This window comes from Anarrhichthys ocellatus, unplaced genomic scaffold (genome assembly GCF_004355925.1).
Source record: "Anarrhichthys ocellatus isolate YVR2014 unplaced genomic scaffold, GSC_Weel_1.0 scaffold39, whole genome shotgun sequence".
Classification (NCBI taxonomy): Eukaryota; Metazoa; Chordata; class Actinopteri; order Perciformes; family Anarhichadidae; genus Anarrhichthys; species Anarrhichthys ocellatus.
This window is the reverse complement of record NW_022280069.1, coordinates 818006-844394: the sequence shown is the minus strand read 5'-3', so window position 1 is coordinate 844394 and position 26389 is coordinate 818006. Positions and strand designations below refer to the sequence as shown.

Here is a 26389-nt window from a genome sequence, read left to right as displayed (position 1 = left end):
GAGAGGCAATGGAAGTGATAGAGAGAGAGGCAATGGAAGTGATAGAGTGGGGACGCTGAAGCCACACAATTACAGCGAAAGTGAAATGTCAGCCTAAACACGGCTCTGGAAATGTGGTTTTTGAGTGATACGTGACTCATAGATGAAGGCCTTACTTTAGCTTCACAGCAAACTCATGCTTAGACATCTCATTCCCATTCTCCTTATCTTTGTTGCCCGTTTTACCTCCGTTGTGAAGAAGAATGCCTGTATTTCACATAAATATGCATTTGCTGTTCTGTTTGCAAATCAATTTTTATGCTCGTTTAACCGAGGGAGCTCCACTCACCTCCCCCTTATCACATTATGTACATAGCCCAGTCTGCAGCGCAGTGCCAGCAGTCTTTCACCTTGTGTATTGCGGCTTGTTATCTAGCGAGTTCGCTCGCCTCACAAAACCTTGAGGCCCAACGTCTGCCAGTCTTGACAACCTTCAGAGGACAGACCTAAGACACAAAACACGTCTGAATAGTGATGTTCTTAAAAACGGGGTGAGGAATTCAGCCGTGGGTTTGCTGTGGCTGTTGATGGAGAGACTGAGGGGAAAGCATAAAACATTTTAAGGCCAGATGGAAAATAAATGAACAATGCCCTGGCAAGCAGAAAGTAAGTCTTGTAAAATATTAGTGTCCTGCTGTATAATCAAAAATGGCTTGTTTTTCTCCAGCGGTTTTTCAGGAACAGCTTTTAATTTGCTCAGTGAAACGGTTGGAACTACAGCCATATTTTATGTCAGGGTGAACTCCAAGCTATTGGATAATACTTGTAGTTTTATTACAGATGTTTAGTTTGGCAGTATAGAACCGTTTTAGAGCACAATACAGAGCATGATGACGTTAGCAAAATAGGTATGGTTTTCTTTTACAGTTTACAAAGTAGTCTAATATACATTTTTATTTTAGAAAACAATGTGGAAAACATATATGGTTAGTTAACAGTTTAGAGCATACGCATGAAAACATTTGCTTCATATTGCAAAACTTCAAGATAACATCACATCACAACACCATCAGAAGCAAACTGAAGAACCGGCGCTCTCACTTACAAAGAACACAGCCAGCTATGAATTAGTGTGATTTACTAGCTTTTCAAAGAGCAAAGGTTCTCTTTGTTTGATGTTTTTTTTTTATTTGGGGGGGGGCACAAGCTTAGAGTCTCAGGTTTTCAGGCTGCTAACACAGAACTCACCGTCCTGCAAACCTGTTGGCACATCGGCGACTGAGTGGATTCATTGTTATTGTTCACGCGCGTCCTTGCTGACTCGCAGAAATACCGGTGCTCTGAGATGGAGCTGTGAACGAAACGATGATTAATAGTTTCACTGTGGGCGGAACTCAAGAAAGAATTGCTGAGGGAGACGTTTGAGGCTCCACAATGTATAGTTTCCTGGGATGTCAGCTTGGGGGCCCTCACTCTATTTCTGCACGAGCGTGTTCACCACCTGTATAATCACAGCTCACGCTGCAGGCCTTGGCGTATTATGGGATTTGAAGCCGATAAATGTAAATGGCCCTCACAAGGGGGGGGTGGGGGTGGTAGTAGCGAAGTTAATTGGAAGCATATGTGCTCGTGAGCTGCGGTCCGAGTATAGAAACCTCTGTGGCTGTGACTGCGGGGCTGGATTTTGGCTTCTGAGGCTCCGTGACTATTATAGAAAGGGGGAACAATCAGCAAAATGGAAAATGAGAATCTTGGAGCATTGTGTGGTTGGCTTTCTTTCTTTGTCTGAAAGAAATGAAAGTGAGTCCATTGAGACCAGCCAGACTTTGATGAGAGAGGCAGCCAGAGCCATGACTTAAATCCAATCAACAAGACCAAAGATGACATATGGTGCTCTCCATGCGTTGAGTGCGTTCTGTTTATCCCTTGACGAAACAATTTAAACTTACTCAGGACAAGAAAGGAAATAAAGCAAGTTCCCAAGATGTCGAACTATTGCTTTAAGCACAGGGCATCTATTGTCGACAGTGATATGTAAAATAAAGGCAGTTTCTTTAAACCATGCTAATGTCTGCTGTTTCTCTTACAGGAGAGGATGCTGAGTCAAAGTGGCGTCCACGCAAGGAGTCGAGATGTGTTTGGGCTACGCTGCCTACCAGGTAGGATTGTGCTTTTAAACGTACTACTGTGTACTTCCTAAACTTCTGCTTCTGAGACCCGTCTTGGACCGATTCAAATTCAAGCTACTGTAACAATAAAGAGTTTGCAAATGACCATTGCAGCTAGTCAGACACAAGAAATAGAAGGTACTAAATATTACAACGCAGCACAAACTTCAATTGACACCTGCCACGCTGCTCTGGGATCAGATGAAATATCAACACTCCGTGTTATTGAGGCAGAAAACTGCTGCAGCATTCATTGTTCTCTGAGGTTTGAAATCTCTGTATTGCACTCGTAGCCACACCTGGACCAGGAATGTCACAGGCTTTGCCTTTTGAGATGGGAAAACATCTGCTAATGAAAAGCTAATCTGAACATACAAAGAGGGGGTTAGTGTGTGGCTAAGATCAAAAAGTCTTGTAGCTTTATTGCAGTGATCTGTATGCTTTAGCTGCTATCTTCATCTTTTTATCCTGTTTTTGCTGCTGAATCAGTTTAATATCCAGAATACATCCTTCAGTGGAAACCCTTCTGTCTGCTTCTCTCTGAAATCATTTTTTCAGTTTTTCTACTACTTATTCAGGGAGTGCAGTTAGTGACAGTGTGGGCTCCATGGTGGCTCTGACAGCTTGTGGAGTGGCAGCAGGGGGGCGGGCTTAGCAAAGCGATATCCTGATCACCCTGAAATCACTCTCTACTCCCGCCCCCCCAACTATAACCACCCTCTGCAGTAGTGATCCAGACAGTTTAGCCAGAGGTGGACCCTCTTAACCCAAGTGATGATCTGCTGGTTGGTGCAGGGCCACAGGGAATCTTTGCTGCTGCAGTCTAAGTTGTTTCGCCCGCCCTGCCTTGCTCATATTCCTGTGTCAGCAACACCCAGCTGGAGCTTTTTATAAGAATGGCAGCAGACCAGAGGGGCTGGATCTGAGACGGGCTAATCTTTAACGCTGCGTATCAGCAGTTACTCACGACACACCAGAGCCGATGTAAATGAGTGTGTGGGTGTGTTGGATGGGCGTTTGTGAGGTGGGCCTCAGCACGTCACCTTATGACTGATATCTCTTTAGTCACACATCTTCTTCTTTTGTCCACTCATACTTCATATTTCATTTTATGTTTTTTTCTCTTAGTTTTTTGTCGGAAAAGGATCTTGTGACCTTTCACACATACACACAAACACAGTTATACACAAACACTCACTCATGCATTCACACATATTCCATACAAACACACACGCTTCCTTCCTTATTTTTATTCACGTACTCGGCTTAATTTGTTTTCCAGCAGTGTGTTATGATCAAATGCTTTCCAGACTCAGCTGATCCTTGACAATGCGCGCGCACACACACACACACACACACACACACACACACACACACACACACACACACACACACACACACACACACACACACACACACACACACACACACACACACAGAGAGAGAGAGATCCTATTCTTAGCTGTTAACATTTCACTGTGAAATGTTGACTCACTTTACTTCACATTTTCCTCCTGCTGGCTTTCAACTTCATCTCCAACAGCACCCTGCTGTTCTCTCTCTCTCTCTCTCTCTCTCTCTCTCTCTCTCTCTCTCTCTCTCCACCTCCATTCCAGGCAGATTAGAAACACAGCTGTCCGTGACAACCTGCTTTATATTTAAGAGCGAGGGAAGAAGAAACGTGTGTTGGCAGCATTGTTAAGTCTCTTCTTTTATTCTTCTCTTTTTCCATTGAGACAGAGGAGCTAAACTTATTTTTGTAAACCGATTCAGATTTCCGGCGGGGAATTCTATCCCTTGGCTCTGTGCAGTTTCTGCGGAGTAAGTGTTGAGACAAATTGTGAGAACAAGTTCACTTTGAGACACAAAGGAGTCGGGAGTCAGTGTTACCCCACCGAGTGGAAGGGCTCACATTGCACCTGTGGACGCTCTCTCTTCCTCCCTTTTCTCTTTCATGCACGTACTCTGCAGAAGGATGATCATCTGTCCACGCTGCGTAAAAAAATGCTTTTTTGGGAGAGGGGGGAGTTCATATCAATATCAACACAGTGGTGCTTTTGTTGCATGGTACGGTAAATTCGGGAGGGCTGTAAAATAACAGGAACCTGTCTCAAGCTCGATCCACTGACAAGTTGAGAACAACCGCAGTAATCTCAAAATCAGAGATATGTCTGCAGAAGTGGTCCCGTTGTCCCAGTAGTTAACGGGCAGTGCTCGGTGTCCAGCGTGCTCTCATGTGACACCGGGACACAGGACCGCAGAAACCGAGCCGGCCTGCAGGAGGGCAAGCGGGTCAGCACAGCTCCGGCAGCCATAGGTAGATCATGTACCTTTTCAATGCTGCGAGTGGGGGAGGGGGTATACTGTCCATTCACACACAATGCCAAGAGTCCAGGACCCCCTTCAGAGCAACTTCACAATCCCCTTTCTCCACAGTCTCATGTTACTGTGGGATTAAAGGGCTGTCAATCAGCGTTATGCCTCGTTGATTGATGGACATGAGACCGGAGCGTCCATATTTGTGTACTGGGGTTTCCATCTTTAAATCTGAAAAAGTATTAAATGCTCTTTAGTGGGATGACTTTGACTGGATGTGTTCCAGTTTATTACAAAATAGATTATTTTGGGGGACTTTATATTTCTAATTATCAATATGTCTGGAGACATATTGTTGTTTTAATGTTCATACATACATCTGGTTGGTCAACCTATTACATGACGAGCTGACCCAACTTCTCGTCGTCATTTAGAATATGCTGTCACTGTTGGTGGACGTAGCGTCACGTGGAGGTTGGTAGTTCTGGGTTGTCTGTGCTATAGTTCGTCAACGGAGTCTTCTGGACATTTTGTGTTGTGTTAAATATGAGGAAGACTCTAGGCTGGACTTTTCTCATTGTTGTGACATTAACTTCATCAGCTGCTAGTTTGCCGAAACACCTGTATTCCTAGATTCAACCCAACGTGACCCAATCCCGGTCTTTCCTCGTCCTCCCAGTGGGTCGAGGAGGGCCAAAACCTTTTTCGCTCTGCGTGCATGCCCGCTGAAGACGAGGAACAAATGTGGATGAAAACAAATAAAACTGAGAGCATGTGGTTTCTAATCCCTCTCAGCTGTATTTGCTCAGGCGGGTTCTTCAGGTCGCTCTCTCCTCATCAGTGACCACAACATCAACAGAAGCAGCTGGACCATTAAAGGGGACACTCAAATTTAAACTTTAATGTGGAAAAAAAACATCCTTTAGCATGTAAGGAATGCAAACACTTTTTAAATACTTTCTTTAACACATTCCTGACGAGTTCTCGTCTTGGACTGTGTTCGTATTGGCATATTAATGTTTAACTACATACATACTGCAGTCTGCATACTTAATCTGCATACTCCCTACTAAATGAACGATTAAGTATGCCAGGCAGCAGACTGTTCATTCGGAAGTATTCTCAAGCAACATTTAGTGTAAGATATATTTTCTACAGTTCATTATAAATGTGTTTACCTTTAAACTGTGCCTTAACGTTACTTCCCATATTCTGAATTTCATCCAACGATTAATAATTTAAACCCTCTGCCTTGCAGTCCGCCATCGGTTCGTCTTAAGAGCCGCGGAAATACATTTTGGGGCGGTTGAATATGTCCATTAAGCTCAAGTCTCATCTAGTCTACATCTGGGGGTTTCTGGCGTACACAAAATCCATAAGAAATGCAGTCGGAACGCACTAAATATCAATTTTTACGTCATACTTAGTATGAATAGTCTGTTAGTCTGCGATTTCAAACGGACCCAAACACGTTCTCAGTATTTAAATTGAATTGATTTCCTCCATTCGGCTTCCTCAAGGATGAGAGGTTAAAGAAGCTCCTGCGTTAGTAGAGCATACACTGTTGCACTCCGTCTGTAGCTCTCCAGGAAGCACATAAAATGTTTTATATGAATAAAGGACAACAGTCTCGTAAAACACCTTCACTTTTACGGCTGACTCATTCTGGGTTGAACCACCTGCTAACACAAACTGCTTAAATCTCACCAAAGAGTGCAAACAGGCCCAGAAGCCTCTGCTCCCTGTCTTCGCCCCCCCCCCCAGCTCTCAGATCTGCACGCTACAGGAATGTTTTCGGCTCCATTGCACCCTGGGGAGACATTAAAACGAGGCACGGAGAAAGCCACAGATTGTCCTTTTTGAAAGGCAACAAGGGTTCACTTGTGTTCCCTGTGACACCGAGCATCTCAAATCTCTGTCGCTAGATCACGTGCGGTCGGATTTAATTGATGAATCCTGCCCGGGGTTTTCATGTGTGGTTTGGAGACTAAAGGGAATAAGCATAATCATAGAGCACGCCCTGAGATTTAAACTCCTCTTGTGCAATTGGCAAATGATGATGTGAAATAAAGGCTCCTCTTCCTCTTCCTCTCACAGCATAAACAAGTGTTTCATGTTTTTCTGTAAAACATTCTGTTAGCTAAGTAGCCCAACTGCTAATCTGTCCCGTTCAGTTTTAAGAACCGAGCTAGTTCCTTCCACATGTGCAGCGAAGGAATTTTGTGTTTCCCTCGGAATGTTTTTTTCAGTTTCGAAGGACCGGCAGTCTCTCCTCGTCTATTTCATGGTCTTTTGAGCCAATATGAAAACATTTGCCTTGCCATGTGTCTGGCCAAACACTCCTCTTGTCGTGGACAGAAAGGCAGTTTTCTCCTCGCTACCCTAACCTGGACTCTGTTGCCATAGGAAACGCACAGTCTAGCTGGCAAAGGCTTTGTATTCCTGCAGGAAACCGTTTGAAGTGTGCTGTCTCACCGCTGTGTGTGTGTTTTTCCTTTTTATCCCCTTTGAAAGTGTTTGTTCACATCTGTGTTTGTTTGTAAGAGAGTTCTCTGGGTGAAAAGTTTGTTTTTGGAGGCTTTTGTTCTGGAATTTCAGATTGCTTCTTCAACCTTCCTCTCCACTTAGGAATGTGGTTCCATCGCTCAATGTTCTGCTCAAGTACATATTTCAACATATCAAATTATTAAAACTGAAAAATATATTTGTGCATGGGTAGACATTTCTCAAAATCTAGATGTTTATTTTAGAGATTTAAACTTTCATTTAAAGAAGCCTATGGATGATGCTCGTCTTCTGAGTCATCAACCCTCATTGGCCTTTCCTTATACCAATTACCCAATTATTAAACATTTTCACAAATTATCCACTGACTTTTATTTCTTATGCCATGCGGTTTTATAATAATTCTTGACTTTATACTTACAATAACTTCTTGTAGCTAAAATTAGCCATTCAGGCGTCTTTGGGGGACATCTGGTGTACCTCACTTAGATCTGCTTGTTCACTCATATGTACATTTGCTAGTATTTACCAGCAAACAAACTAGTGTAGTGTAACTCAGACGGAGTCACTGTCATCTAAGTCTGCGTTTTAGCTGCTCTTCTTGCTCCTCCCGGTTCATCCTCTGTGGCCTGAGGACTTGCAACAATACGCAGCAGCTTGACCTTTTCGTTTGAAGGTATTTGTCACACCCACTCCCAGTAGCTCCCTCAGTGAACGTCCACGCTGCTGTTTGTTTCTCCGTTCACTTCCTGTTATGTATCCTCTGAAGAGCGCCCCCCCCCCCCCCCCCTATACACACTCAGTTATGTAATTGCATCTGACGTGTACAAAACTACACTACCCATACGTTCCATCCTGTAACCTCTGCATTCCATCTCCCTTGTGTCCCCCCCCCCCCACTAGGCGAGTGCGTGCTGCAGCGAGCTGTTATGGTGAGGAAGAAGCTGACTGCCAGGGAAGGAAGGGGTTGGGTGTCTGGGACCCTCTTGTGTACCCACTTCAGAGTGGCCTTTGTGCCCCAGGACAGTCCCAAACCTGACGTGAGTCCTTCTGTGCTGATTAAATACTCTTACTCATAGTCTATTATGGTGTAATAATGTGTTGTTATTGTCTGTTTTTTTTATTTGTTACAGTACATATTTATATTTAAATAACCTTCATGTTGCAGGACAATGCAGATCCAGTGCTTTTAGGAGATCATGATGTGGCCTTGGCGTCCATAGAGAAGGTTGTGGTTGGTAAGTAAAACCTCAATGTATGCCCACATGTTTACTCCTGACCAGAAAGACTGCTGGGGATACGTTGCAACGACATATTGATATATTGACTTGTCCAATCACAGAGCAGTATACTGTATATCATGCCTTCTGCTGTGATACTGTTAATGCCACAGCTAACGACTATCAGATTGTATTAATCAGTACTTATGTTACTTATAATGAAGATAAGAAGAAACTCGCATGTAATAAGGACACTTCCCCATCATTACTAAAATGTAATTATGCAAAGTGAGATATTTAAATAATGTGCAGGTTTTTGGCTCCCTTGTGAAGTTATTTTCAGTATAGTACACATACTGTGTACTATATTTAGCGTGTACTCCAGGTTTTTTTTTTTTTTTTTTTACTCTTGACACATTTATCTCCCCCCCCGTGTTGCAGTGGGCCCCAACAGGACCAAGCTGGTGACCCCAAACTCATCCCTGAAGTTCACTCCAGAGGAGCTGGTGCTGTACTGCAAGGACCTGCAAGTCATCTGCTTCCTGTTCGACCGCCTCACTCCTGACGCACAAGTCATTGAGGTGAGTGTCCGTCCTCTGATTTAAGGAGTTTAATCTTCTCATTTTAAGCTTCCACCGGCTTAAACACTGAACTTCTGTGTGCCCAGTCCAGAAACAGGGATTTGCAGACAACCACTGATGTTTTTCCCAGACTTTAAAATACATGTTCTTCTTTTGAAACAAGTCAATTATCTGTGTGTTTCACTGTTCCCTGTTTTCTTCCTCCTTATACGCACTTTCCAAATTCTTCTCCTAGAGATGTGTGCACCAGGGTTGGTAAATATTTGCATGTGCCTGCATCTTTCGGGGTGTATGTGTATTGGCTAATACTCGAGGCTCTGGTTACTGTCTTACCGTTCAGCAGTTACTTCAGAGCCTAAAGACTTCTGCCCGGAGAAGGTGATCTGTACCACACGCCGTTAATCCGACTCTGCGGGGCATCGATGTTGACAGCTGATGACCTTTGTCATGTTGATGGGCTCACTGTGGTTTCCCTCCTCAGACAACCTACACCATCGCCAAGACCTACCAGCCTCTTAAACCAGGGTCCGTTTTATCTTTCCAGAACGCTGCCCTGGGGAGTGTAGGTGAGTAGATTAATGCATTCAGCCTCATCTACAGCCAGGCACTCTCCCTGGCACCGGTACAATAGCTCATCACTCTGTCTATCATCCGGCAGCTGTGTTGAGTCATCAAGGACATAGAGGGGTACTTCAATATAGCTCACATGTTTTTGGGGTTTTCATCCTTTTGCTTTGTTTTACTAGACTCACAATATTGATTATGATATGACTTAGAACAAATAGTCTTGACCTCCTGCAGAGATACGTGGGAAATAAAATACTGTTGCAGGCACTATAGCCTTACGCGTGTGTCTGTTTGGATGCTTATGACACGAAAATGATCAAAAGTATTTATCAGTAAATCTGTCATTCATTTTCGTCTGTGCATATTTCACCGTGATGAATATTCATAGAAATAACAGCTCTGTGAAAGTGAGAAATGCAGCATGAATGTGTCAGTCAATGATGTTTTCTCCCGATGAGACTTTCGTCAAGTCTGTTCTCACTTTGGTTTTCACCCGCTCTCTCGCTCCAGGGAACAGAATGTACCCAAAAAACACTGCTCGTCATTTACACAAGGCTTCAACTCAGTTCCATCTATTTTTGTTTCTGTCCATGTCCACTTCACCATCAGGACAAGATGGTACAACTTAAGACTGGAGCGAATATTAAACAGGAAACATGACGGTTTCTGTGCAGACCAGAATGACGGTTGGCAAAATTAGAAACGTTCTTCTCTGATGTGATTCAAGGAAAATGCTGTCTTTGAAACCGTGCCCAGATGTGAGGAAATCGCTGAGTGGTTTGAAAAGCGAGGCGCGATAAAATGTTCGTGTGGCTGATTCTGACAGTGATTGAAAGCCTCAGTTTATAAAAGATTAAACCACAGTAATTAAATGTAATATTGTGCTATCAGAGCGAAGGAAACCAACTCAGTGTGTCAGCAAATCATACACACTTTACATCTCACTAATAAAACAAAATGATGATGCCCAGTTGTTACTAAGCCACTGGCTGTTCACCTCGACCATATAGAGTAATATGAGCCCGTCTGTACAATACATTATGCTATGTTAAAGTCACGCCAGGCTGACAAAGCTGTGGAAGACTGTCAGCAGTTGGATAAATAATGCAGCCCCCCCCCCCCCTCTGAAACAAGCCGCTAGATGACCCACAGTTAAACTCTGCCCCAGGGGTCAAGTGTGTCCAGTGTGGTGCTCAGTGCGTTTAAGACGTGACTTTAACATTTTCCATTTTCTAAAAGATTCAATCACAGCCTCGGATGTGATTGTCACAGTCAGTTATTGACATTAAATATATTCAATGCAGTGGCACTAAGACACAAGTTTGTAAGATTTTCTTATTATTCTGTCATTCTCCATCAATACATCTCAGGGCGCGACAGTAACGCTTTGACAAATTGCCAACCAATTCTGGGCCTTTGGCTGCCATCTGGTGCAGCATAGTGACAGCAAAGGGCACAATGTGCAGCCCAAAATAAATAAAGACAACGCTGCGTGTGACAACTGAAGCTGGAAACTGAAATATTTCCCAAAACTGACCTCAACAATTAATCAGCTCTTCTCATGAAACACAAGGCTAGCGCTTTATTAGTTACTCTCTGATCCACCATTGGCAACCATTTCGAGAAATTGGCAACAAATTCTTGGCCTTTTGTTGCCATCAACATCAACAACTTTATTAACATGTAAAAAATAGGGACAGCAAAATAACACCCCAAAATAAATTAAGGACTGACAATTATTTCTTCAATTTAACGATCAATCGTCAAATCAAAATAGGGAACAATGCCCTTAACAAGCTCCCAAAGTCCAATGTCACATCTTTAGATTGCTTGTTTTTCCCAACCAACTGTACAAAACCCAAATAAATCCAGTTAACGATGATATAAAACAGAAATAATTAGCTAATCCTCACGTTGGAGAAGCTGGAAACAGAAATATCTGAATGAATCGGCCCTTCTCATGAAGCACAACGGTACTATGAGTTACTCTCTGGTCAGTCCACTGCAGCAGCTCTGTACCACATCTGGGCTCATTTTGCTGAATTGCCGTCCCCCATCCCTCTCTTTAGGAAAGATTTGAAAGCCTGTTTTTCCACAAAACGGATATGTTGTGTTTGTATAAATTGACACAAGATATTGTGTGATATTGAGATGTAACTATTTTTTCTTCCAGAAATGAAGCAGTTTCTAAGCAACCGTCGACGAAACACCCACATGAACTGGTTTGAGTCTGACTCGGACTGGGAGCAAGAGCTGGAGAGATGCGGGGCCACTGGCTGGAGAGTCAGCTCAGTCAACGACCGCTTCGAGATGTCCACCAGGTAAAAAGTAACCACACATCTTTGTGTCTGGTACGTTTAAATTACCATTATGGTATATCCGTTTCCCAGATATGAGGCAGAGTCAAGTCTAAGCTCCTATAAACCGCTTGGTTAGGTCAAAGGTCGGAGCTTTTTGGTGCTTTGAGTACATAAAAACCTCATCCATCCAAAACGGTGCATTCTTCTCCGTTTCCTGTCAGCCTGTCGAGATCCATCGCTGTTCCACAGAAGGTTTTGGACACTGAGCTGAAGAAAAGCTTCGCCCACTTCAACGAAGGACGCATCCCTGTGAGTGCACTTAGTGTTGAGAAATGTTCTGATTCAACTGCTACTTCACGTACCACCGCTTGTTTCAGATGGGTTCATTACAGACCCAGTGAAACAGAAAGTTAATGTTTTTATCTCCTCGACTGTGACTGTTCCCCAGTGGAACGGAATATGTGAGCGGTGTACAGTCACAAGAGAGATTTAAATACAATCCCTTGCATTTGATTTAAGATGGAGCTTCAGAGGACTGTTGCTCCACACACACACACACACACACACACACACACACGTCTCTGTTGTCAGTAGAAGCTGCAGATTGATTGATGGGTGGATGACAGATATTATTGGTTGAAACTGGTTTGTTTTAGCTTACCTAAGCACAATTAATATTTTGTTTTAAATTCATGTGTTAAGAGCCTCAATCCTGTGAAAACACTTTATTTGTATACATTTTCTACATATTAAATATATTATTCGAACAGTCCTGGACTCCAGACCGCATGTGTAATTCCTGTATTTGTAACTTCATAACCCAAAATAACTATGCTGTCATCTTTTAGATATCTTTTCCTTTCCTATTAACATTCCTGTGAGACAAATGACCAGATGAACCCCGATGCAGTGAGTGCCTTCAGGGAGTTTCAACAATGTGGAACGTGAGATTGTGTTTTGTGTCGCAGCGCTGGTGTTGGCGACACCCTCGAGGCAGTGATCTGCTGCGAATGGCCAGCTTCCAGAACAACATCTACCACGAGAAGGACGACATCAGGTTTGTTGTTTTCCAAAATACATTGTCAGTGCGTGTGTCAGTGTAGGCATTTGAATGTGTTCAAAGACGACTTAGCTGTAGTCTTGACTGCAGGCTGTAACTCTCACAAGGCAAAGCAGTGGTACAGTAAAACTAACCAGATGCAGTGTTGTGTTTGTTAGTTACCTAAACACAGGAAACCAAACTGCTGAAATAGTCCTCACTAAAATATCCGCTGGCCACAGCCGAAATACGGCGAGCTGTTAAAGAAGCTTGAGACGTCAGGTTAAAAGCAACACAACGCAGCATGACGTCTGAATAGCAGACTCAACTTGCATTAATGAGTTTTTACGGCTGATGTAACATTTAAACCAACTACTTGTGTTCTGTAGAAACCTGGAGATGATCCTGTTTGGTTGCCAGTCGTCTCTGTGTGTGGTGGTGGAGCTGGGCGAGGAGCTGCCCTCACCTGCAGACATCCAGTTGGCTCACAGCCGCCTGCGCGCCCTCTGTCTGGGAGGTGGGCATGAGACATGAACACGCACACAACACCTGAGCAAATATGTATTCAAGCACAACATGAAAAACAATGTTTCATATAGTGAATTGTGACAAATGAAGTGTCTTTCACTGGTTACATAGACATCTATCAAGTAAGGAAGGTGGTCTGAAGGGTCCTTGACACAAAAATACACTTAAAGATATAACATGTGTCTTGTCTGCCTAAAAACAACTAGACACATGTTATATATTTTGTTGAGTTGTGTTACATTACCCCAAATCCCTACTTTCTTTGTACATTTAAAAATCTATATTTACATCGCTGTTTGTCAGAGTTGTTTTGGGTCTGAAACTCCAACACCAGCAGCTCAAAACAGGTGTTGCGAGATGTCCTTTATTTTAGTTTTTGTCATGTCGGCGCACACAGCACATTCCACGGTTGAGTAAACAGAGAGATGACAAAACTCATGGTCGTCTACAACTACTGGCCCTGGAACTGAAACGCTGACCTGTCTCCCACACACGCACACACACACACACACACACTCTCTCTTTTGCACACGGACAAAGTGTAAAGGTTCCCGATTATCACGGTTCAGCTCAGTGTTTTGTCTTTTGTGGGTGAGTGCTTCACAGCTCAGAGGATTGTCCTCGTGTATTTGGTCGGCTTGCTGGCAGTGGACTTTGGGTTTTCACAACAACTAGATAGAAAATGAAAATAGACTTTGGGGACTGAATTAAAGGCTAATCTGTTTGAGATTTTTCCATTTAAGGTCCCATTGAGGATGGGGATGACTTATTTTGAGGAGGTAGCTTTTCCATTGAAATAGTTGTCCAATTTATCTTTTAAATAACAAATTCTGCTCTAAGTTCGTAACAGCTAGACTGCAGCATTAAGTATTAAAATGTGAGTTGACCCTGGTCAGTGTTGCATTGTTAAATTGACTATTTTTAAAGTTGGATCTCTGGGTAAAACTCTAATAAACGGGCAAAAAGGGAATTCAGACATTAAATTTGCTAAATGAGCATTCAGCATTTTGAAAAGAAACTCTGAGGCCTGTAAGATATGCTTATAATCAAAGCTTTTAATAATGTGCAGTAAGTAAAGTTCCAACAAACAGCATGTCTTCATCCGAGTATGGACGGAGAAGAAGACACGTTTTCATCAAGGCAGTCTTTCTGCATGTGTGGAAAACTTAATGTTAGATTGGTTTTAACCGTCAATTCAGCTGGAGTGCAGGGATCCCCTCACTGGGCCCTTTTAAGGCTTGTATGCATTTGTAGTGATGCATAATGTCTGGACATGATCTGTTTTGGCTTCCAGATATCTCCACATCTGTGTCAGTGCCTGATGACAAATGGCTGTCTACCCTGGAAAGCACCCACTGGCTCGACTACACCAGGTAACGGCTCTGATTGGCCAGTCTGGCAATCCGTGTCATGTAACAAAAACTTATTTGTGATGCGATTGCTGTGTTTGTAAACGTATTGAGATGAACCCCTCTGTTCCCCAGGGCCTGTCTGAGGAAAGCTTCGGAGGTTGCCTGCCTTCTCCGTGGCGGTCACCTGACTGTGGCGCTGCAAGGTGAGTCACATGACCCAGAACCCGGGTCATATTATTCAATCCATTCATTATTCACGGTGCCTCCCTCTCATTAATCCCACTTTAGGGCTTGCCCTGATGTAGCTATAAGACGCCGACAAGCACACTCCGCTGAGCCCGCATGCACACTGTCAATAGGCCTCCATGTGCTGAAGAACACGGTAGCACCAGGCTGCAACTGTCCTGTTTGCATTCAAAAGGCAAGATAGACTCCTGGTGTGAAATATGTGTGGTGCCGCCCCAGCCATTAGGAATAATGGGTTTCAGAGCGCAGTGGCGCCGTTGCCGCGTTCTGTGTGAAAGGCCCATAAGACTAGTGAGTGAGGAGTCAGCGTTCAGTCAATAGCATAATAAAATAGGCAATAAAAGATTTGAGTCACCACAACCACAAGAGGTACTTCAGCATGCAGCCATATATGAGCGCCCTAAATATTCAGCAGTTTGCTGCAGCAGAATGCGAGAATAGTCCTGGACAGACACAGAGGTTCACACTCACGGACCGATCGCATAATCCTCCTGGCGGAGATAATAATAACTTAAATATAAACCCACACGTATGTGCAACAAAAACTCCCTGTACCAGAGCAGGAAGAAGACGTAGCTACTGTGGAAGGTGGAGCGGTACCGACTGTAAATAAAGCGTGGCTCATCTTCACACACCACTGTCTCTCGCACCTTACTGCTGGAGAGGGGCTGCATTTCTTTGCCTGGGGATACTCCCAAGCCCGCGTCTGAATGTAGCTTTGTCGGAGTGTCCGCCTTAGAAGAAGAGGGCCCCCTCTATGTGACTGTGTGTCGAGATAAGGAAGATGCCGGCTGTTGTTTGTTGTGGAGTAGAGGTTTCAACTGATCTCCATCTGGCAGTGAGCTGGATCAGGTGACGGGGAAAGCTACTGGTCAGACCAGGTAAACCCAAACGTGCAGTGAGGGTGACCTCAGAGTGTCAGGCTGGGGCTCCTGTCTGCAAAGTCTCCAACTTTCACCTCCCTCAAGTTATTGCAGACTGGTTTATTGTGGTATTGTCGTTCTGAGTCCTTACATTGTCATTGCTGAGGCTACTGAGACGTTTTTGTTTGCCATCCAAGATGCACTTATAGATGTCTCTCACAGTGAAGGAATAGGGACAAAGAATACAAAAGAAGGGGGATTGTTTCAGTAGATTTCCATTTACAGACAGTAGGCTGTTGTTGATCTCTAATCGTCTGGTTTCCCGTGCTGCATTCATAAACACCCAGAGAGACAGACCCGACACCGCTTACTCAAACAATGGCCTTTTTCAGCTGAGGATGTTTACAACTTGCTGCTGGCTTTCTCTGCCACTCTGCAGCTGTAAGGCCGGCCATCACGATGCCTGTTTAGCTTCATATATCAGTCGTGCTCCAAGTTTCCTTGATGCAGCCGATCAGTCTCTGGCTGGATCAGCCGTAAATATCCCTCTGCAGAAATGACTCACTACACCAGCCCAAGAAAACTTGGTCTCTCTACATGCCTCTTCCTCTTTCTCTTGTTCTGCTTGGCACTGGGTTTTTGGTCTTTGCATTCATGGTCATCACTTTTATCTGCAGGTCTGTCCAATCGACATTTTCTGTCTATTGCTCCGTCTCTCTTTTATGGAACAGAATAAGCCTGAAGAAGATTAAGAGCAGAATTAAATGGTGTTTGTAAATTAAAGGGTAAATAGATGTAAAATAACTGTCAGGTAATAGCATAGACGTTTTGAAGAGCTTTCAGTATGTGCTCCCCGTGTTTTATTCGTTACAGAGGCGGACGACCGGGACATGGGCTGCGTGGTGTCCAGCCTGGTGCAGGTGATGTGCGACCCCCACTGTCGGACCCAGCACGGTTTCCAGAGCCTGGTGCAGAAGGAGTGGGTGATGGCCGGCCACCGCTTCTACAGCCGCATCAACTACCACCGCGACAACGACAAGGAGGAGGTGAGAGCTCCCATTGGATTGTCAGTGTCACAAGTTTAACTGTGCAGATTGTTTTGATGGTCTTGTATTTTTATTTGCGCCTGTGAAGCGCCTTTTAACTGAAGACTCTTTGTTGTCCCTGCAGGCTCCAGTCTTCCTTCTCTTCCTGGACTGTGTTTGGCAGCTCTTGTCCCAGTATCCCTCTCGCTTCCAGCTGACAGATGACTTCCTGTTGGCCCTGCACGACAGCATCCACCTGCCACTCTTTTCCAGCTTCTTGGCCAACTGCCAGCGAGAGAGATGCAAACGCTCCCAGGTACTGGACACCTGAGAGGGGCTTTGGTATTTTGGCAACTCTATTGTGTCGTCGTTATAATAGCGGTGTAGGCAGTGACACTTTATTTATTTTAAAGTCATTACAATATCATTTGCTGCAGACGCTGTAGAGATATTTCTAGATCTATGTGATACTCTGTTTTATTTCCCTGTTTTGTTTTTTATCATGAAGAAAACATAATATATGAGAACACTGGTGCACAAAGCTGCATAGAAAGAAGAGTTGTCATGAACATAAACATTCAAAATGCATATCCTACTCTCCCCAGAACCTCGGGCAGTCCTACACACCGGTCAATGGCTGGAGAGACATGGACTCTTCCTCGGATCCCTCTGACCCTCCTCTGCCCTCGGTGTGGGACTGGTCCCTGCAGTACAGCAAGCACAGACGAGACCGCTTCACCCAACCCGTCCCCCCGATCCCTCCTCTCCAACCGCTGCTCAATGGCAACCTCAACACCAACACAGACACTCACAGGGTGGGTAACTGCTTCATGCAACACACCCTCTAGTGGCCATGGTGGGAGCTGAATCCAGAGAGCATCTCATTTTTATTTGTTTTATTTCATTTCATTCATTTTTAATGTCTTTGCATCTTTTGACTTAAAGTTGATCATTTGATTGTTTGGATCCAAAGGCAGAAAACTGTTTTACTGCTTACTGTGATATTGCTAGAAAACAAATGGTTTTAAACAGACATTCTTCACTGATGAATAAAGGTAATAACTTAGGTCAGGTTGTATTGAGGGGGAATCCAGTGGAGGGGTCACCTGTAATAGTAGGAACTTGCAAAAAGGAAGCAGGCTATAAATAGTAAAGATGTGTGGAAACAGGCCGTTCTGTGCACATGTGTGCCAACAACAACATCAACAAGCACGACTATGCCTTTGTCCAGTTCCTGCGCTTGTTTTTGTGACAAGACGTAGTTTGGAGACCAGCTATTCTCATTTCCTCCTGGTGAAAGATCCTAAAGTGTGTGTGACTCACTCTCACCAGTGAGTCATGTAGGGTGAAAACCACAACGACTCCAAGACTCCTTGTGTCGTGTGAACGATCTGACAACTATGAAACTCATGAACTTGACTTTACTGAGCGGACATAGTATTTGCAACAGGCCACTGCGCCCTCTTGTGGTAGTCATAAAACATGCATACAATTCCAATTGACTCCTTGGAAAGAGGCTGATCATTACGCCATTTAAACTGACCATCAGCTAATTCTGAGATGTATTGCTCTCTCCGGTTAGAGTGAAATAGAGAAGTAATTGTTTTTAAATGCATACCTACAGGACGCTGCAGTACATTCACTTTACACTTCATGGATGAGACCCACATTAGCTTGTTACTGTGAGTGAAAGTTATAGAATTAAATTGTTTTATATTTTGACTCCCAGTAACTTTTCCTCCCACATGTGCCCACCAGCTGACTGACACCATCCCCGGCTCAGTCTTCCTCCTCTCTCGAGGCATCTTCTCCTGTCCCGCTAACCTGCTTCCCTGGCGCAGCGGCAGTTCAGGCGTTTACAAGAAGAGCCACCGGAGGGCGGCGTCCTCCGAGAACGTGCCCGGCCTGGAGAGGCTGCTGAAAGCCTGGGCCCTGGCTGAGTTTCCTCAAGGCCTCACTTCCACCGCCGGACCTCAAGGACCACTTGACCCCTATGAGCCCTTACTGCCGCTCCTCATGGGGCCCTGCATGGGCCTGTGGAAGGAGTGCTACCTCCGGGGGGCGCTCCATGCACAGGTACGATGGCATTGTCCCATAGGTGGTTTGAAATACTTAAATAAGAATGAAAGTGAATCAGGAACTGTCAGCGTGGCGCCAAATAATTAGTGTTTACTGACTTTGTTAGTTAGTGGTCTAAAATGATAAGGAACTTCCAGATGCCCTCTGTTGCTTATGCAGTCAATAAAGATACATCGAAGGCATCCTCGGAGGATTATATATAAATGCCAACTACAGATTCTCTTGAAGAAACTAAAACCCAGCAATGACAGGAAATGTTCGGGTTTCGGGCTGATTATTTCAGGGTTATTTGAGATTTATTACAATGAAAGTAGATTTTTTTCAGGCATGCATTTAAAGCCCAATGTATATTTTTTAAATTTGCGTCAGATAGGCAGCACTAATCGCTGTCTGTCTAATTTAAATATTGCAGGGTGGAGTGTCAAAGTGCGAATGTGTCATTGCGTATCAAGTGGGCGACATCCTCCTCATGATTTTTCTTTTATTAAATTTTGGCTCACAAAACGTCCGGAAGGCACACATCTGCTGTGTCACATCCTCTCACATCATGACGTCTTGCTCAGGAGATGAGTCTCTTTGATGTGCAGATTAGTTTGAGCTGTTGATCGACAAACTCCTAATACGGAGGCGGCACAGCCTTTGTGATGTCTGTGCAACATTGCGCGGCCGTGTGGGTAGATGCAGTCATTCATTGCTGCAGAGGAACAAGTCAAACTGCTAAAACCACTAACTCATATGAACAGTGGAGAGAGATTAGACTAAATTCTGTCCTTCTGCGTAATTGAAGTGTTTCCCCTACAATTTCACACACCATTAAAGTGCCAGGAGTGTTCTTGCCTCGTCACAGTATCAACGTCTTGACACGACACTTCACAACTCTCATGTATAATGCATTTCAGCACAACAAAACCACTTACTCACAGCGACAAACAAATACTACACACCTCCCTAAAACACTTTTTCTGGCTCTAGATGGGGCCATTTGCCTTTTTTGTGTTTTTACAACAATGGTGCTGTCAACAAAAGCAACAATGTGTTAGTTCATCTCTCAATACTTCCGTACCTTTCCTTCTTCTTTTTGCAACCAGACTCCAGAGGGTGGAACTTGGTACAACCGAACACGTACTAAGACATTTTTAGGCGACAAAAATGTCACAATTAACTTTCATGAACTGAAAACACACTGTGAAAGGGTTAAAATTCTAAGACGGAAACTGCTTTATGGTTTATTTGACTCTAAATGGACCATAATGTACTAAATGAACATCATGCTGTCTTGAAGAAGACTTGCAACTAGAGATAGAGACCATAAACTCATGTTTACAATGTTTACTGAGGTAATAAATCAAGAGAGAAGTAGTCATTTTCTCATAGACTTCTATACAACCAGAGGAGTCGCCCCCTGGTGGACATTAGAGAGAATGCAGCTTTAAGACACTTATGCATTGGCTTCACTTTTCAGAACCCGAGATATTAGGAAATTCATTTATTGTTAAATGGGTGCACAATATGACTGGGGAGGTGATCTAAAAGGCATTTTTTTAATTTTGTCTCAACTTTAAGTGATAATTTGTAAGACCCCTCTGGTGGGAGCATTAAGAAGAAGTTAAGTTGATGAGCACCTGGCGTAAGAGAAATCAACCATGTTGCTTTCCGTCCTCAGGCGTTCTCCCACCCCATCTCAGCAAACCACCCCCACCCTGTGGAGCGGCTGGCCCGGGAGGTGCAGCAGCTGAAAGACGAGCTCGCACAAGTGTCCACCGGCACGGATACAAGCCCACCCACCAAGACGGCCGAGTCCCGGCGGACCGACACCAACCTGAACCAAAACACCAACAACGGCACCTTCCTCTTCCCGGCGTCGCGGCCTCAGAGCACGGCGGTGCCCAGAGCGGCGCCCAGAGCGGCGCCCCCTCCTACCTCCACCAACCACCACACCTCCAGGGGCCCTCCGCCCGCCTCAGCTCCACCATCCAGGCACGGCCACAAAGACAATGGCGGTGGCAACAAGCACACGTTTCTGTTCGGGCACCCTTCTGTAGCAGAGGCCCGCCCTGACCAGCGCTATTACCCAGCACCCAATAACGCCAAGCTGCCTAAGAGCAACGGGTCCTCGATAGCGTCCTGAGGTCTGGTCCTCGTCTGAACTCTTCTCAGATATGATACAGACCGTTCCACCTTAAGACCCGGTGCTATCAGCAAATCACCTGCCTGCACAATATGAAACTGACCTATCTCTCCCTGGTACCATGTACAGAGGAGACCCAGGCGTGCGTTTCCTCACAAACAGTATTTGATTGACTATAAAGTGATTAAAAACAACCTTTAGGTGGCCCGCAGTGAAAAGCAACAGTATGAAATAATCAGTGCATGAGCTCTCAAAACTCTGCTCCGCATCGTCTGTACTGTATATTTGGAAAGAGTACCTTAGAGTTCAATATTCCATAAATGAAATATATCCAAGGCAAAAAGAATCAGTGCTGAAGATGCTAAACAATGTATGACAACGGAACTTTAGAAGCACATCTTGCAGCATCTTAAAATGCAGTAGAAACTGTCGTCCTCTGAAAACGCCATGTCACCGCTCAAGACAGACAGGCAGCTTGTAGTCTCCATTTTTAGCTTCTTATCCAAAATATAGATAGTGGCGTGATAAGGTGGTTCTTAAGGGTGCTTTGACAGGACACATGGCAGTGAATGGACACATCTGCCTCACTGGATGTGACTTGTGACTACATTTTTTTTAAAACAACTATCTCTTTAGATCTTTGTCACGTTAAATGTGCAAAAAACACTTTCAATTCAGTTTTTGTATCACAGCTTCAAATAGAAAAGTAGAACGTCGTTTGGACAATCATTTTTGAAAAAGCATCATTATTAAATATTAAACTGCAGGCGCTGTGGCCAGTGACTTTAATGTGGAATTTAGGGCATGAGAGCTATTTTGGTCCTGCTCTCATATCTCCCCACTTGCGTGCATGCTTGTGAGCAGTGAGAGGCCTGGATGTGGCTAAAGGCACTGCATACGATTGCATGACTGACATGATTTCAGGGCTTTAGTTATATAATCTTATCTAAACTTTCATCTTTAAGTATTTTTTTGGCCATTGGTCAAATCTTTTGATGTCATACATGTAGAGAAGTGTGATTTCTGAATTGTTTACCAAATTTAGTATTGTTTTGATAATTTCACCATCAGTTTGTGGAGTACAAATATTATTCTGCCTTTTGATTGCCGTATCTTGAGAAGGTACCAGTGTTGGAAGCAAAGGGAAGCTCATTTCTTCCCGTTTTTCTCTTAGTCCTGCCCGAAGGTGTATTAGTATGCAGCCAGCATTTAGGTCAAGGACTTGAAAGTGTCTGACCGTATTTAAAGCACAGAGGGAGCGAGCTGGTCCTGCGCCTTTAAAGATGAACGGGTTGTCGTTCGCATGGTGTGGGTGTCAAGTAGATGCACTGGCGCCATTCCCTCGGACGGATGAAATTATGTATCTGAAGGGATCGTGTTTTTCTAAATTTGAGTTCCGGCAGGATAACAATTGTCAATGTGTGACTGAAGCCGACCTTCTCTCATGTCAATAGGTACCTCACTTGATAGCACTATGAATTATTCAATTGTTGTAAATATTAATCACATCAATATCAAGGCACATTGATATCAGCTACAATTTCAGAGCTTTCCAGGTGTGATGCCAATGCATTCGCTTGTCTTACATTGAGAAAAAAAAAACCCCAAAAAGAAGGTTTGTCATGTCGCATAGAAAATCGAATTTGATCTCCTGCTACGCCCGTCCGTCTGTATCGTTGTATAATTTAATGTTTTTGGTACGAGCACCACTTAAATTTGCCAGATGTACATATTTTTTGTATCAGCATGTTTTGATCCTGATGAATAAAAAGTGTTATCAGTTGATTAAACTCGTCTGTGTTCATAATCTGTGCCACAATAAGAGAAACCCATTCTCTCTCACAGCACACAAACTTTATTTTTTAGCAAAATAAATATTTACATATGATCTGGGACACTTAAAAAGCAGCATGGCACTGTACATTTAAAATTTTAAATCCAACCGCCTCGCATGACATGTTGAGTCACAAAACAACTGAGGATTCATGTGCAAAAATGCTCAATACTTGAATGTACAAAACAGCTACTGCACAGTTGGCTCATGTGAAGCTCTGGTTCGGTCTGTTTCCAACATTATGTTGAGTAGAATAAAACAGTGTTCAGTGTTTTTTGTTTTTTTTATACAGAAGAAGGCAGAAAACCTGCATGCTATTCAAAACACGACTGATATGTTTTTCTGTTTCTGGGAAGAAAAATGAACCAAAATTTCGTGTGACAAGCAAGTTTTCCATGTATTGAGATGCATTTTGGCACTTTAAAACTTATGGATGTTAGTCTCACGCATTCTCACATGGTTCGACGACGGAGTGAGAGAGACAGTAACGTACGGTTCATGGCTTTCTTGGCAGTGGCAGCGCATTAAAAAGCAACAGAGTCCTAACTGAAGAAACCAAAAGTCTACATCTCTCCCACGGTAGAACTTCAACTTTACCCCCCCTTCCCCGTACACTGCTCCTGCTGCAGGATGCCATCGGGCCCGTAGAAGTACCCGGAGGAGGACGGGCCGAGGCCTCCCAGCTGCCGGATGGACTTGCACATGGGGCAGGGGTAGTCGGACAGGCCCTCGATGTCCTCGAAGGCCAGGTTGACGATCTGGTCGCAGCAGGGGTCGCAGTAGAGGTGTCCGCAAGAGAGGCGCTTCAGGCGGGCCTCGTAGGTGATGCAGCCCTGGCAGTGCGGCAGGTCGGGGCCCAGCGACAGGGAGCCGGTCAGGGAGCTGCTCTCCAGGCTGCCGGCCTGGCTGGAGCTCTGCTTGGTGGGAGACCTGACAAAAAAGGGAAGGAAGCAGTCAGGATGTGAGCGACAAAACAGTCACACAGTGTAGAGCTGCAGCGACATGGACTCAATGAATGGTTCAGTATGTTGATAATCCAGTCATTGTTTTCATTTGTTTGTTTAAATGGAAAAATGCCAAACACCGGCTGGTTCCAGCTTCTCAAATGTGAGAAGCTTTTCTCTGATTTCTATCATTTTGAAACTAAACATGAGTTTTGGACTGTTGGTTGGACAGGACGAGACATTTAAAGACCTCACGATTGGCTCTGACAGATTGAGATCTTTAAGTTTCCTCGCTGGCGACAGCCGTGAGTGTGCGTTTGGGTTGTCCGTCCGTCCCATTCTCACTAACACAATATCTCAGGAACGCCTTGAGGGAGTTTCTTCAAATTTGGCACCAACCTCCACTCGGGTTCAAGGATGAACCGATTAGAATCCGGAGGTCAAAGGTTAAGGCCACTGTGATATTTGATGTCAGTGTAAATGTCGGCCAATAAACGACGGGAACGCACAGAAAATAAATGTCAAAGATACGTTTGGTATATTTTATGTACAGTGACTCCATTATATAGTTTGACCACAAGAGAGCACAAGTCTAATTTAACTGTAAAAATGTCCCACTCAGTACACATCATGGTCACAATTCTTTAAAGGAATATTTTTTTTATTAGCTTGCGGTTTTTATCAGTTCATTGATCAGCCTATAAAAAAAAAAAAAAAAAAGTCCAAAAACTAAATATATTCAATTTATAATTGAAAAAATAATCAATTCTCATTTTTCCTAACATTAGCTAAAACGTTAACAAAATGAATCGACTAATCGCTTCAACACTGTTTTATAGTATCACTTTAACCCACGCTGCTCTTCTTTTAAAGCAGATTAGCTGGAAATCTAAAGCAAACAAGCCAAACTAGGGGCTTATGACATTATTGATCAACCTGCCAGTTACCTTCTTAATTTATCGAGTCATCGTTTGGTCTGTAAAGTGTGAGGAAATAGTGTCAAATGTCCATCAAAGTGACTTCTTCAGATGTCCCGTTTTGTCCACATCTGTTCACTTTGGTTTAAAACAGAAAAGCAGTAAATGCTCACATGAGAGACACTGGAGCCAGAGAATGGTTGACAAAAATGGTTGTTTCAAAAAATTACTTCAAATGAATCAGATTATTAAAATAAAAGACCTTTTTTACCAGACCTTCGTAAAAACATGAGACAGCATGTTGTAGGCTACTTGGCGCACATGGGGACAGGCTGGGATCAGGCTTTTCCGGTGCGCACACACTAAAAACAGATCTGATGTCGGTGCAAATATTTGTTCCAGGTAATAAATAACTGGTAAAACAAGAAGTGCTCTCGGTCGGGGTGGAGCTGAGCGATTGTAATTGTGGAGGTGTGTGTCTGCTGGTTGTTTATTGGTCTTGACGATGAGACTACATGTTCTGTACCAGACCTGGACGACTGGCGCGCATTAATACAGTGAACACCTGTAATTAAGGCAAATCATCCTCATGTTGTCTGCCGGTTAATAAGGAGTGTTCTTAAAATGGACTTGTATGGTTCTCAGGCTTCCTCTGATGTTAATGGACACCTTATAAATGGATGTAAAGGGTTTTCATATTCACTCGTTTCTTAGAGGACGTGAACTCTGCAACACAAACTGGCCTTCAGTTTAGGCAAAGCTGGATAAAATGAGAGCAAATAATGACTCAGGAATCCTGTGAAGTGAAGGACGATATTTCCTCTTTAAATAAATCTATTTCTGCACGATTTGTCACAACCTGCTGACATTTAGTCGTTGCAAACATTGAATCTGTCCTCAGTTACAGAGCGTTCCTTTGCAGTGAGGATTACACAATTAAGGATTATATACCAGTGGAGATTTTTCTTTAAATACAAGCAAATATGAGAGATAAATAAAACAGGTAGATGCACAGGAGATTGGAAGACAGGTGCTCACTAAATGCATTACTGATGGCCACAGACACACACTAGGAATATTCTAGGAATATTCGGGAATGCAGGTGAAATACAGGCTGGTCATTCTCCACTCACTTTGACGACGATGAATCTTTAAAGCAGTCGAATCGGAGAGCTGCTAGGATCCTCCACAGCAGATCCATGCCCGTTCCTCTCATGGTAAAATCCAAATTTCATCGACCTGGTTTCTGGCGAGCGTCATATTTTTTGCAAAAAAGATAACACGACACCGCTGAGTCTCTGTTGCCTTTAACATCCAGGACAAAACAACCCAGAATAAAGGGACCCTGCGCCACCCCCACTCCCACGCTGTGTTTAAATGTGCGAGCGAAAAGGATGCGCCATCATCATCATCGATCCGCAGACATTTGAATGGAGGTAAACAAAGCGCTTCTTTCGTTCCGGTACGTGTTTGAGTCGCTGGTTTCTCCCTCTTCTTCTTCCTCTTCTTCCTCTTCTTCCTCCTCCTCCTCCTCCTCCGCAGTAGCAGCACAGAGCGGACGCGGAGAGGCGCAGCTGAGGTGTTTCTTTTCAATCAATCAGAGAAAGAGACACACATGACACACCGGACCTCACTAATGAGCTCTATTGTGGAGACGGAGGCTTAAATGGCCTTAAAGTACCTCAAATACTCACCAGGTTTAGAAATGAAGAGGTGATGTGGCACCGAATAAAAGTGAAATATTCACCACCATCAAAACACTGGATCGGTGATTGGTAGGTGATCTGGATATTATTTT

General features: G+C 43.9%; 1 protein-coding gene across 1 annotated transcript in view; it reads left to right on the top strand.

The window, feature by feature from the left end:
- mtmr11 (myotubularin related protein 11) overlaps positions 1 to 22681 on the top strand; it is a 46964-nt gene extending 24283 nt beyond the window's left edge. The window contains exons 2-17 of the mRNA XM_031867403.1: positions 2069 to 2138; positions 7872 to 8008; positions 8137 to 8206; positions 8630 to 8769; positions 9251 to 9335; positions 11510 to 11657; positions 11858 to 11945; positions 12605 to 12693; positions 13065 to 13192; positions 14498 to 14576; positions 14688 to 14758; positions 16538 to 16710; positions 16835 to 17005; positions 17295 to 17504; positions 18448 to 18765; positions 20432 to 22681. Coding sequence (XP_031723263.1) covers positions 2069 to 2138; positions 7872 to 8008; positions 8137 to 8206; positions 8630 to 8769; positions 9251 to 9335; positions 11510 to 11657; positions 11858 to 11945; positions 12605 to 12693; positions 13065 to 13192; positions 14498 to 14576; positions 14688 to 14758; positions 16538 to 16710; positions 16835 to 17005; positions 17295 to 17504; positions 18448 to 18765; positions 20432 to 20896 — 2442 coding nt within the window. The 3' untranslated portion in view covers positions 20897 to 22681. The remainder of the gene's footprint in view (positions 1 to 2068; positions 2139 to 7871; positions 8009 to 8136; positions 8207 to 8629; positions 8770 to 9250; positions 9336 to 11509; positions 11658 to 11857; positions 11946 to 12604; positions 12694 to 13064; positions 13193 to 14497; positions 14577 to 14687; positions 14759 to 16537; positions 16711 to 16834; positions 17006 to 17294; positions 17505 to 18447; positions 18766 to 20431) is intronic.
- The last annotated feature ends 3708 nt before the right edge of the window (positions 22682 to 26389 follow it).